Source organism: Mesoplodon bidens (assembly GCF_964165515.1).
Source record: "Mesoplodon bidens genome assembly, chromosome: 14".
NCBI classification, from domain to species: Eukaryota; Metazoa; Chordata; class Mammalia; order Artiodactyla; family Ziphiidae; genus Mesoplodon; species Mesoplodon bidens.
Window position 1 is genome coordinate 3,328,108 of NC_138170.1, and position 13,662 is coordinate 3,341,769.

General features: G+C 33.8%; 1 protein-coding gene across 1 annotated transcript; it reads right to left on the minus strand.

Annotated features, from left to right (window-relative positions):
- Positions 1-1,046: 1,046 nt before the first annotated feature.
- On the minus strand, positions 1,047-6,130 carry LRRTM4 (leucine rich repeat transmembrane neuronal 4). Its single transcript, XM_081254443.1, has 3 exons — positions 5,862-6,130; positions 5,444-5,521; positions 1,047-3,613 (listed from the first exon to the last, which is right to left on the minus strand). The coding sequence occupies exons 2-3, from the start codon at positions 5,445-5,447 to the stop codon at positions 2,061-2,063; spliced, it is 1,557 nt and encodes a 518-aa protein (XP_081110569.1). The 5' UTR covers positions 5,448-5,521; positions 5,862-6,130; the 3' UTR covers positions 1,047-2,060.
- Positions 6,131-13,662: the final 7,532 nt, after the last annotated feature.

The following is a 13,662-nucleotide window of genomic DNA, read 5'->3' on the forward strand; positions in this document are numbered from 1 at the left end:
TTAAACACTTTTTTACAGAATGAAATATGTTTTTATTTTGTTTCTATCATGGTAATGCCTATGGTCTTTAAAGGATAATCTCTGGAATTTAGGATCTCTGGAAAAGTTTTAGAACCACTTGTTCTGAATTGCTAGCTCTTTAGGAATATTTCTTGGTGATTCTTACAAATGAAAATCACCATTCTAATATAAATGTTAAGAGAAAATGAATGAATGGAACTGAATTTTCCTTTTATTTTTATATTACTAGTTTTTAAGAGGATCTCAAAATAGAAGACAAATCTAGAATAAAGCAGGATGAACTTGTTTTACTAATATTCAAAAATATTATATAAATGTCAGCCTGCAAGAGAAACATCAAGCCTTGTTAGACTTTTATATAAAATTTTTTATTCTCTTTAATTTTAAAGGACAATCGCTTATACAGCTTTCTTTCAGGAATTTATTGTCTGGGATTAGTTTTCTTATTTTCAATCAAACACAAAGAGGAGAAAATGAACTCTGCGAAGAATAGCTCCATATTCCAAATTACACTGAGCTGGAGATTACTTCAGACTCAGTGCTTTGTCTGAAAACATTTTCATTAGCATCTGCGTTTAGGATTATGGAAAAATTTGGGAATATATTATCAAAGAGCAATTTATATTTTTCAACTCTTATAACTAGTATTAAAAAGGGCAAAGTCTTTAAATTGTCATTAAAACTTTCTTTCGAAAAAGTAATCATGTAAAATTGGATACTAATATGACAGAGAGCCAGAACTTTACCTCTATTTACTAATTTATTATTGTAAGGCCTAGGCAGTCACAGTCTTTGCACTTTTTGATCAACTTTACCAAGTAAAGAATAATTTGCATCCAGTATTACTTATTAACAAGTTGGAAATCTGTGACCATTTTCCTACTCATAAACACATTCCTATATGTGACCTTTAAAATTAAATAATCAGACACTGATCCAAACTTATTCTCATGAAAATGAAAATAGTATAACATGAAATGCCTTCATTTGAGGTGATTGTTACAGAAAGGGAAAATACTCAGAACCCAAATCTCTCTCTTTTTATTTATAAATATTTGCATCACTTAGTTTTGGATTAGTTTAACAAGAATACACATTATGTCTTTGGGGATGACAGCAACAATGACAAACAGTCCCTGTTATGTTTGTCGTTATGTTATTGCTAAATCATCCACAACATCATGACCTGATTTTAGTTACCAGGGACAAAGCCAAAATGTAGAAGTTAAGTTTCATTCTGATTACATACATATAAAGCCAGCACTTAAGAAAACCTTTGAAAAGTGATCTATGTCCAGTAATAAAAAAATAAAAACAAAAAATAAAAAGGAAAGGAAAGGAGGAAGGAAGAAAAGAAAGGAAGGAAGGGAGAAAAAGGGAAGGAAGGCAGGAAGGTCGGAAGGAAGGAAAGGAGGAAAAAACACATCTTTAAACGCCTTAATACAATTACACAATAGGCCTGACATTCTCTATGCTGGTATAATAACTAAATGGCAAGTAACACAGAAACAGTTATCCCTATGAGATCCCTGTTGCATGCTTTACTTAAAACTAAAAAATGTACAACAAAATCAACGCTTGGGTAAATTGCTCTTTGGTTTAAATCTTCATTACCTCCTGGAATTTTGGTAAAGTCACTTTGTTTTTAAGTTAAGCTGGCCCCTCCTTCTTTACTTGATTACAAAATTCAAACAACAAGAACCAGACATAAATTTTAGGATGAAAAGAGTTTTGTGTGTATGTGTGTTTGTAAGTCCAACCCCTGTATACAAACTGTTAAAAAACAGATGTTTTAACATAGTGCTTTATTCCAACTTAATATCATCCTTGAATGAACTTCCTTCAAGTTTCAACCATTTAAGGAAAAAAAAAGCAGTCAATTTCCTGGTGGTTGTAATTTAATTAAGTAACCTTTCACACTGAGCAAAACCCAAAAGCAAAAGGGTCATTACTCTTTCTAGAGATTATATACACCTCTAGAGCTTCAAACATTTACCTCTCCTTTCCCACAGTAGAAACGCTTTTAGGAGGATCATGGTTCATACCTCACATTCCCTGGAGCCAGAGATGGTATATGTGCAGGGCCCAGATCCATTAACCGATATATCCATGGTCTCAGAGTTTGTAGGCTTGTAGTCCACATAATACTCCTGTAAAGGGGAATTCATTTGTCTTTCAGACTCTCTGGTCTTTTTCCGCCGCCTCTTCATAATAGAATGTTGCTGAAGTTGTTTCATGCTGGCTGGGTAGCGTTTCCAAGACACATAGATTACCAAGAGGATCATGGCCACCGAAAGAAAGAGAGCCACGCTCCCTGCAATAATTTTGTGAAATGAAACATGCTCATACTCTTGCTCTGTGCCAGGAATCTGAAACCCTTGGGAAGGACTTGGTGTTTCAAGGGTGGACTGGCTGGGGTCAGATTTTGAGGTTGTCGGTTTAGGGATAATTAAAGGCTTCTGGGGAGTTTGGGGCACAAGCTGTGATTTTTCTGTGTTGACCACCTGGACTTCAGAACAGATATTATATGTTTCCACTGCATCACTAACCTTTTCACCTTGGATATGCTTAGGTCCTGCACATATCATGGTGCTTTCCTTATTTCCTTTAAAATTCTTAAGCCAATAAAATAGAGGACAAATGCTCCGACTGCATTCCCACATATTCCCAGACAAAGTGATGGATATTAATGATATCCACGCATTGACAGTTTCCTGTGAGATGTTGGTAAGCTTGTTGGAATCCAAATTCAATTTTTGCAAATTGGGCAAACATTTAAATGTGCCTGGCTCAATTCCTTGGATATCATTCCCTGATAAATCCAAGTTGTGTAAGGAACTCCAAGTCCATGTCAAGCCTTGGCTAATGGAGCGAATCCTGTTCCATTGTAAGTAAATTGAGCGGAGGTTGAAGAGACGTGGAAAATGAGCAAAGTTGATCTTGGAAAACTGATTGTGCTCCAAGTGGAGCTCTTTTAACTTCAACAGGCCAGCAAAAGCATTTCGAGACAAGCTTCGAAGACGATTATAACCCAAATCCAGAAAGTCAAGATTTCGACAGTCTTGAAAAACTCTGATGGGCACTGTCTTTAATGAGTTAGATCTCAAGTGCAAAATGATGAGTTTCCGAAGGCCTTTAAATTGTTCAGATTGCAATGTCTGAAGCTTATTGTAGGAGAGGTCCAGACTGCGGAGATTGGGAACCGGGTGAAATGTTTTATTGTGCAGATAGGTAATTTTGTTGGAGCTTAGAATTAATTCTTTCAGTCTACGGATCCCTTGAAATGCATCTTCATCCACTGAGCTAATGTAATTATGGTCAAGATAAAGCCATATAAGCTGGTTAAGGCTGGCAAACTGATTGGATTTGAGTTTCTGAATGCTGTTGAACCTTAATGATAAGCCTTGTGATCCTCCAGAAATGTTCTCAGGGATATCTGTGAAAGCATGAGACTCACAGTACACAATTTTGCCATCACATCTGCAGTTCTTTGGGCAAGCTTTCTGAGCCCCAGTGAGCATAACAAGCAGCAGTGTAGGAAGTAGCACTAGCACTACACGCATGCCTCTCAGCTGTGTAATTAAATGGAAACCTACAATATTAAAAGAAGACAAATGCACATTGTAAAGCTATTAATGTAAATCACCACCAGTTTACCAATATCAGGGGCATTTCATATAGTGTAGTAATGGGACAGTTGATTTAAGAACAATGTATTTGACACTTAAAGCTTTATGTTCTTCAGTGTTGCATGTTTGCTCTTTCGGTTTCATGCTTTCTTCCTTGATCTCCAAATCGCCACAGTGTCATAGAACTAACCACAGCTTCCTGAGTTTCAGGAGTTCATATGTGTATCAACACTGAAAAACACCGAGCCTATCTTATCACATAATGGTGACATTTAATAACATCAGTGTTTGGCTAGTCACTCTATTGAACACCAGTACCAAAAGGAAGAGTACTAAGTCTTCTGGTAATGGGAAAAGTGTATCTTAGTAAGCCCTGTACTTGTACATCTTTCTTAGTTGAGTAAAGAGGCTGTGATTTGGCAAAGGAGCTTCAGTAAACTGTCAAGGTAACTCAAGTTCTCCTTGCTTGAAATTGCATCCTTACTGCATAATGAGATAACCATATAGGAGCTCTGAAAAAATGTCCCTGGGACCAGTATAAACAGCCAGTGAAGCATGGTATGAAGACTAGTAACAGCAGGAGGTACCCTCAATGTTTTAATAAGCATATATGCTCTCAACGTTCAGTAAGAGATTCCTACTGAGGCTCTCCTGCTCAGTGATCACCGGCTCAGTGTCCTAACTACTACTAACACAGAACACTCCAAAGTTATGATTATCAAATTCTTATTAAATATTTGCATAAAATACAAGATAATCTTGTGTAGCACTAGTTTTTTCCTGATATATTTAACACAGTTGATTTTGCAAATTTGGGGGATAAACAAGCAGAAAAACAGCATACTATTATTTCCCTCCTATCCCAACCTGTTCAAATTTCTCACTGACTTTTTTTTTTCTCCCAAACCTCCATTAACTTTAGAAAACCTGCAAAGTTGCAATCTACTGGCACTTATACTGCACTTCCAAGTCATAGCATGTTAAAGGACTTCTTTCCTCTGTCAACAGTAGATTTATTATTTCTTAGCAGTGAGGGGGAAAAAAAAGTACCTTGTGCTGCATTTTCTTTATTAATCTTAAATATTCATGTTTTTAACCAAGAGGCAATCAGCCAAATCCCTAATTTAAAAAACAAAACAAACAAACATAAAAACTTCTCCTTTTACTCAGTTAAGATTTTTTTTTAAATTTGAAACCCGATCTTGCTATCTGTCCTCTTGCCAGCTACAGACTCATTGAAATACATTCCAGCTCTCCCAGACAGGAAAAAGGGGTGGTGGGGGGAGCCAGTTACACTTGAAAAAATAAGACAGGCAAATGACTGCTGGAAATTTGGAAGCTGTGTTCAGGGTACATCTTCAAAGATAAAACAAACCCTTGTGCGACCTCTGATAAAGTAATGACCCCACCCTTACACACACGCAGTAAAGTGTTAACAATCTTCCTGACAGCAACCAGAAATACAAGCATGGTTAATATTATCAAGAAATAGAAGGAAACATAACATTTATCTCACGCTCAATTCCCAAGCCAGGATACGCATTCGGAAGAGACAGTCTGAAAGATATTTCTCCAGTCTGTTTAAGTCCATGTTATGCATTTACAGTTTAAAAAAACGGGAAAAAGGAAAATGATCTAAAAATATAATAGCAACTATAGTGAGTCAACTGGCAAACTCCGAGGCTGCCGCTTTTTGCCTGTTTTCCCGTCTTTTATCAGCTAATGCCACGACTGAGAATACGAAGCCAAGAGGATAAGCTTTACTAAGAAGGAAACAACAAAAGTTCACTTACCCATCCTTTGTCATCCAAAACGGTTCCCCCCTCTCAGCTTTCTTCTTGTTTGGTCTCACGTGTTGAAACCACCACCACCTTCATGATACAGCGCGGCTGTCATTCACACCATTCTGATCCTACATGTGAGCTAGTAGCCCCATACAAACTTCCCCAGAGGGGACAGAAAAAAAAAATCTATACATATAGGAAAAAAAATCAGCACGTAGTGGGATGGGGGGCAAGGAGAAGGAAGCAGTTGGGGGTGGGGGAGGGCCTCTAAGCTCTGAGCATCATTGTGTAATTCACCAGAGACCCATCAGCAGTTATTGGCAAGCTGTGCAAAAGAGCTACAGCCCATCTCGAAGGTAACCAACTTCTCTGTAAAAAGAGAGGAAAAAAAAAAAAAAGAAAAAGAAAAAGAAAATCTTCAGAATACCTGGCATTCCTTATTGTGCTGGCTTTTGCCATTCCCAGATACAGCAAATCATCCTCTGGATTTTCAGTTCTTCAAGCAAGTAGGCCTCCTGTGCTGTATGAGACCCCAGTTTAAAAGCTATGCAGGCTAGGTTTATCCATTTAGCTGGTCAGGTTTAAAGTGTTTTGTAGCTGTGCTGAGAGGCAGGCCTTGTCTAATTCAGAAGGCTTTCCAGAGACTGATGTTGCTCAGAGCTTGTTGGTGCTAATGCTTGAGTTTGTGATACACTGAGTGCCCTCCGCTGGAGAAAACAGATTGCACATTAAAGACAGGAACAAGTGAGCCTGTCAGTGGTGTGCAGCCTTCCCTCTCTCAGAAAGGGAAATTAAAGGCACAGTATCACTCTTTTTTTTTCCTCCGATAATATATGTTATGAAAGGTTTATGCCAAAGAGTTCCATTCAGTGATTTCAAATATTAAGTAAAATACTGCATCTCTAAATATTATTCAATTAGTAGTTTTTAAAGTTTCCTTGACCTGATTTTTTTCTACATATATCACAGGGGATATATGTTTTTTAACAACAGAAATAATTTCAGTTTTATTTTTGTTGATTTTGGTTTGTTTTATTTACAGAGTTTTAAGCAAACCACAAAGAGAAGCAGTCTTTTTTTAGTAGAATTATGTTTATTTTCATTCAATAACTTCATTCAGCCTGTTCAATGTCCATATTTCCATTACTCTCTTAATGGGTCATATGGACAGAGTGCTCAACAGGTATAAACAGCCCAAACTGAACCTCGTTAGCCATACATGCAGAATTCTAATGCATTAGCCAAGAATTAATAGAGGCCTTTCCCTTGAGAATAAAGTCATACTCAAGGAAAAATGTCACTTTTAAAGATAGTTACATTAAAAGAAATTTAGGTCTAACTTTTAAATTCTCAACTTTTGATAATAAAATATATTCTGCAATTTTGCACATTTATTGAGGGGTCTAGGTCATTACTTTCAAAAGTGCACATTTGTGGCCTAAAACAGTCATCTTTAAATACTATATTACCAAATGTGCAGGTAACTAACAGAGACAATGTTAGATAAGAGAATTCCTGCTTGACATCCTTATTGCAACCACTGTCTTTAAAACTCATTTACAGTTATTTATTTATTTTATATATATATATATATATATATATATTTTTTTTTTTTTTTTTTTTTTTTTTTGCGGTATGTGGGCCTCTAACTGTTGTGGCCTCTTCTGTTGCGGAGCACAGGATCTGGACACGCAGGCTCAGTGGCCATGGCTCACGGGCCCAGCCTCTCCGCGGCATGTGGGATCTTTCCGGACCGGGGCTCGAACCCGTGTCCCTTGAATCGGCAGGTGGACTCACAACAACTGCGCCACCAGGGAAGTCCTCATTTACATTTTAATGCAAGGTTTTTCCTATGCAAGTCAGTTATCATAATGGGCAATTCCAGAAAAACAGAAGCATGTGAGTTCTACATCATTGTTGTATTTCTCTGATTTTTGCAGAATATCCTCAGAATTAGAAGGTATAAAATGATATAATACCAAAAATATGTATTAATTTTAAATGACACACTTTCCTTAACTTGTACTAAACTTAAAAAAAATTTATAACTCATTACCTCCATTTTGTTTCTCTTCTTATTTATTCCATGATCTTCTGGGAGATAATATTTTTCTGGAACAATCTAGAATAATGACCCAGTACAATACAGAGAGAGACTGCTAGATAAGTGTGCTAACCTAATTTAGCATGTGTGGAAAGTATAACTGAAATTTACATAAGCATCTAGGATTACTGCGGATCATTGGAAATGGATATTCTTAGAAACAGTCATTGATTTTAGATTGTCTACCAAAATATTAATAAGGGGGTTTATCATATGAATAATATATATCATTTAACTCAGATTTATGAGTAAGCAATATCAGGCAAATGCTTATTTACAAGGATTTCTCAAGGAAAAAATAAATCCTTTTCTCATGAACTGATACCTAAATTTCTACTTTAGAAAATATACCTTTGGTTTAAGCCTTAATACTTATTAAATGCAAATGAACACCAAGAGAGATTAATGAAAAGTATATACTTTGCTAAGGAAATTAACATAAATGATACACATATAATTTGTTTATAGTATCGTGGTTTACATAGTAATAAAAAACCCACCTAAATATTCAGTGATAGAGGATTAGTTCAGGAAAGTTAATATTTTCATGAATTAGAACACATACTGCCATTGACATTCAAATGATTTGTATTTGCTGAGACGGAATGATGAGCACAATGTATAAAGCAAGAATAGGAGGGGCGGAGAACACAGGTACTAGAGGGTAATGATAGGGAGTCTATTTCTGTACATATTTTTATGTGCATGGGCACAAAATAAAACAAATTTTAATAAAGCAAATTAATTTCAGGTGTACTTTATTTCATTGTTTATGATTTTTTTCATTTATTTGTATTTTCTATTTTTTTTAATATAATGAATATGTGGTACCTGAGATGTGTATATATGTATGTGTATGTTTGAATGAAAGACATGAGAACAGTTTTGATAGTAGATTGGAAAAATCTCATGATGTTACCCACATTTATGGTGTAATAACCAGCTAAAATTCAAATTTTGTTTGAAGTACTAAGATCTAATATATATTTATTCCAAAGGAAATACTAGACCATACACAGAATTTATAAAGAATCTTGTCAAAAATCAGTTACAGTTCTCCTGAACACGCAATGAGGACATTAAAGGGTAGAGAGAGCTGAGAGTAACAAAGGATATTGTTTGGAATATTTCTTTGGAAAGAGCTGTCCCTGTATTACCACATGTGTATATGAATAAGACACACACACATAAACACACACACACACACACACACACACATCCCCTCACCCAAAAGAAGGTGGAGGGGATGTCAGCTCCTCAGCTTAATTGTAGTGCAAGGGGCTTCTTCAGGCAACTTGAAGAACTTGATATGTCTTTCCCACAGTGAGCCCAGAACTATAGAATGGAATCTGGCTCCTGTCTGAGAAATCCAGAAGACAAAAAATGGGTTTGCCAAAACAAATAAGAGTTAATTTAGTGTTGGTATTGGCTTTCACTTTCAGAGTTTGTCTAGATAAAAATATGGACAGGTGTTTTCCATGAAAGAGAGGTGGGTTATGAGACAGAGAGAGAGAGGGAAAAAGTTCAAGCCATTTTAAATCCTGGTGATACCCCCAACAGAATGAATCTGTGTAAGTGCATTATCCAAACAACACACAGATAAACAAAAAAACAAATAGAAACCAATCAAGTTTGGAAAGGTACCAGACATATGAAGAAAAAAAATGTGTCATCCTTGTCATGGGAATAATAGCCTCTTAATGAGTCTATCAAGGATCTATCAATGTGTCCGTGAGAAAGATAAATATTTTTGACCTCTGCTAGGCCCAGAGATCAAAAAAACACCTTTTTACAATTGTACCAGTCAACCAAAAATTTCCTGGGAAGGTCAAAAACAGCAATAAGTAAGTGTGGGAGGAGTTGAGCAGGAATGAGAGAAGCTGACTTCACTTCCTCGTTTTTCCTAGGTAGCAGATGGCCCATCTGCAACTGGTCCTCCAGGGAAACACGGGGGGAATGTTTAAGCTTTATATGAAATAAGAGGTATGAATTAATATGATGGACAATATTTTAATTTACTAAATTGAGACATTATGAACTAAGGATATAATAGGAATTTTTGTTACCTCAAAGAGAATTCAGTAACCTCCCTTTGATAATTTTAAATTGACCATGGTAGGAGTATTTACACAAAGGAAATCTGCAAAAGCTAAAATTTAAGGCATGATCTATTGTTTTGTTGAGTGTCTAGTATTAAGAAATTGATGGAGGAAATATTAGTATTACAGATTAATCTTAAAAGTGCACTGTATCTGTAGCCGTTTAATTATAAATAGCACAAAAATTGAGGCATATCCTTCCAATATTTGAAAACTATTAGCTGATTGAGCAAAGAAATCACTCATGCCATTGCCAAGTAAAGTGCCAACATATGTCTATATTATTTCACTTTTGTCTTACTCATTAAAGTATCAGATGTATTCATGATGGACATATGTCCCCCCCCGACACACACACACACACACACACACATGCACACACACATTGAAAATGTTTAGAAATAATTTACTCAGCAAGATACATTTTAATTATGTACATAATTCAGTTTCAACCTGAAGAGGAACATTGAATCACCTTTTTCAAAATGAATGACCTCTTCTCCATTTTCAGTTTACTCATTGTAATTTAATAGTACCTCATTTCTGATAGTAATGATAATTACTTGCTTGTTAAAAATTTAAAGAAAAGTAGCATCTTATTATCTGTGTTCAGCTGAATTTAGGAATCACAGGGTCCATACTTAAAGCCTTTAATCTCAGTGTGTAAATTATGATAATATTCACATTATTAATATAGACACAGCAAAAAATGTACTAAAATACAGATACATAAAAATGGACTATTTCTGTCTTATTAACCAGTGAACTAACATATCAAAAGAGAAAAATATATTGATAATCTATGATAGGATATTAATGAGTAGATAATTATAATGTAAAACATGATAAAATGGGGGTTGAGGTGTGTGGATACTGGACATTAAACCAATAAAAACTAAAATGAGAATATAATTTATATATTATGATAAATGTTAGTAAATGATAAAGTCTGTTATGAAGCAGAATAATGGGTGATAATTTGCATTGGAGAATTGGGAAAGGAATCTTTAAAAATAATCTTTTAATGGGCTTTCAAGTAAAATACTCTCATATATTTGTGAGATAAATAAATTATCATAGTTTAGACTAAATGAATGAGAGGAGTGAACTAGGCAAAAATTAAGGACAACAGAGAAGAACACAACAGAGAAAACAATAAGAAAATAGTTTGGGAAGAGGTAAATGCTTGTCTTTGTTTGACTAAATAATCGGAAAAAACAAGCAGACAATAGAAACAAACTCACAGATAATTCAAAAGTAGAGTTACCAGACACAGACTTAAAAATAATTGTTGTTACTATCTTAAAAAAAAATACATCACAAGATGGGGGATTTTAGCAGTTCAATGAAATTTGTAAACAAGAATCAAATCAAAATTATAAAACTAAAAACAGAATGAAAGTTATTGAAATTAATAACTCTATAGATATATTTAAATGGAAATTGAGCAGAACAGAATGGAAGATTACATAGAGAACTAGATAAAACAATAGTACAGGAAATGTAGTTTAGGGACTTTCAAATATATATATATATATATATTTACCATCACCCATAGAAAATAATATATTTTACTGAATTAAAAATACCTTTCATAAAGCAATATTTCTGTGATATATTTTATTTTTCTAAATTTTTGCTATATAATATACTGATTGTGTACTTAATTGACTTCTCTGTATATGGTTTAAACAACATTGACATGAACATACAAATACATAAGCTAAAGTTAAGGTAAGCTTAGTAGCCTTTTCAAAATTTCATAAATAGTTAACATTAGAGCTTTGAACAGAACTCAGTGTAGGTGCTATGACATTGTGTTTTTTACATAACATGTGCATTTTTTCTGTTATAGGAGTAGTGGCAATATTCATTGGAAGTTCCATTACCAAGGGTAACTTTGGCTCAGTTAATTATTATTGTTTGTTTGTCTCCAAAGTCTGTTGTTTTAATACAATTTGAGGTGATATAAGAAACCACACCAAAAGAGTTGACAAATTCTTGTATGAAAATGCACAACTTAGCTTCAATGAAAATTTTAAGAAAATGAAAATACATCAAGACTTTGTTTCCATAGGATATTTAAACTGCTTACACTATAGATGGGGTAACAAGATATCAGAAATTCAGAAAGTCAGATGGGAAAAAGTATAAAATATATATCCCTATTAGGAAAAGAAATAAAAGTTAAGCCACATATAGACTATCAGATATTATATTTTAAATTATATTTTCACATGTTTTTATGTATGTTGTAAAACCTGTATCTATAGTATAAATTGGAAAAATTATTTTTCATATACTTAGCAGTATCAAGATCCATAGAAACAAAAGTTACTAGCCTTTGACCTAATGTTTCCATTCTAAGATGTCTTAAAATAATAGAATACAATATTCAAACATATGCATTGCAATATTATTAGAAAGAAAAGGAAAAAAATAAGTCACAAAATAAACTTTAAAAAAGAGAATATTTTATTGAACATGACAAATTAATCAATAAAATATTTTTACTCAATAAATATGAATGTAATTTTTATGATTAAAGCTAAATGGTATTTATCTTACTGATTACAACCATGCAAAAAAAATCTATAAGACCCAAAAAAAGTGAAGGTAACACAGAAAAAAAAAAGAATTGATGAATTTATAACTTTTTGATAATTTCTCTATGGTTATAATTCTCTTCCTGCAATACATATGAATCAGAAGGATAGAAGATGGCTCCAGATGGGTGTTGATTTCACCCTAAATTATGACAAGTTAATTTCAGGTATCAGTCAAATTTCTGATTTTATTATTGAAAGATCTGGGATACTTTGTAAATGATTTTAAACTGTCTTTCCTGACTACAAAATCACATCCAATCAGACATCCATTGCAGGATACTGACTGATTAGAGTAGGTATTTTACAATCTAACAACCTTTTGTATCTGAACCATGCTGATAAATCTCTTTACCCTTTATGCTTATCTTCTGTAAGGAAGGGGATGATAACATAAATTTGGAAAGTAGAGATATTTTGTAAGTTAAGTAAATAATGATAGCAAAACATTTAAAGACCTATAAAATGTTTAGTTCTGCTGTAATATTTCCAGTAGAATTCATGCCTATATAGTTGGTAAAAATTATATTAAGTACTAGTGTTTATTATTTTCTGCACATTGTGCTGACATACCTAGCAACTAAATTTTGGTAATTTTCATCATATCGCTGTTGTTGATTTGGTTTTGTCCTTCTACATAGTGTGTTTTATCATATCTTCCATAAACAAAATTTGATAATCATGCATGAGACAGTTATATTCATTGTCATCAAGTCAGTGTGCTCATATTTGTGTATGGTTCTCTGTGAAGTACTATATAGACACTTTTGAATGAAATAGCTCATCCAGATATTTTATATCAATTACTTCGTGAAGTTTTAAAAGACACCACCAATCATTAGTGTTTTTCTTTCTGCCACACTGGTACATTTTTTCCAAATGAAAGCAAAATAGTATATTAGCAAGAACATGATTATTGAAGTAAAAAGGATTTGCATTCCAATGCAGCACTATTAGCTGTTCCTCTATGTACTGAGAACTTTTTGACTATGTACTGTATCAGTGAGCAAAAAAAGAACTCTGTGTTGCTGGTTTAAAAAAAAAAAGTTAAAGTATCAGTAAGTTAAGCAGTCCTACTCTAGTCCCTTATCTGTAAAATGGAAATAATAGGATAATAGTATATAATTGCTAAGGATGTTTTGAGTATTAAGTGTATATATCTCCATATCATTATCCATATATTGATAGGTATAGCAATATATTTGTATTTCATTAATGTATGTTCAGTGTTTTCCCTGATAGATTTAATGATATTCAACTGAGCCTCTGTGTATATATTTTGTATTTTTCACTATCAACTATTTTCTTGAAAGAGAAAATAGGCTTTGTACTTATTTTTTTATTGACTGTCATTGCCAGTACATTAATAGACCTGCTCAAGTCTTCACTCAAACATATCTTATTGCACTGGCAATAACA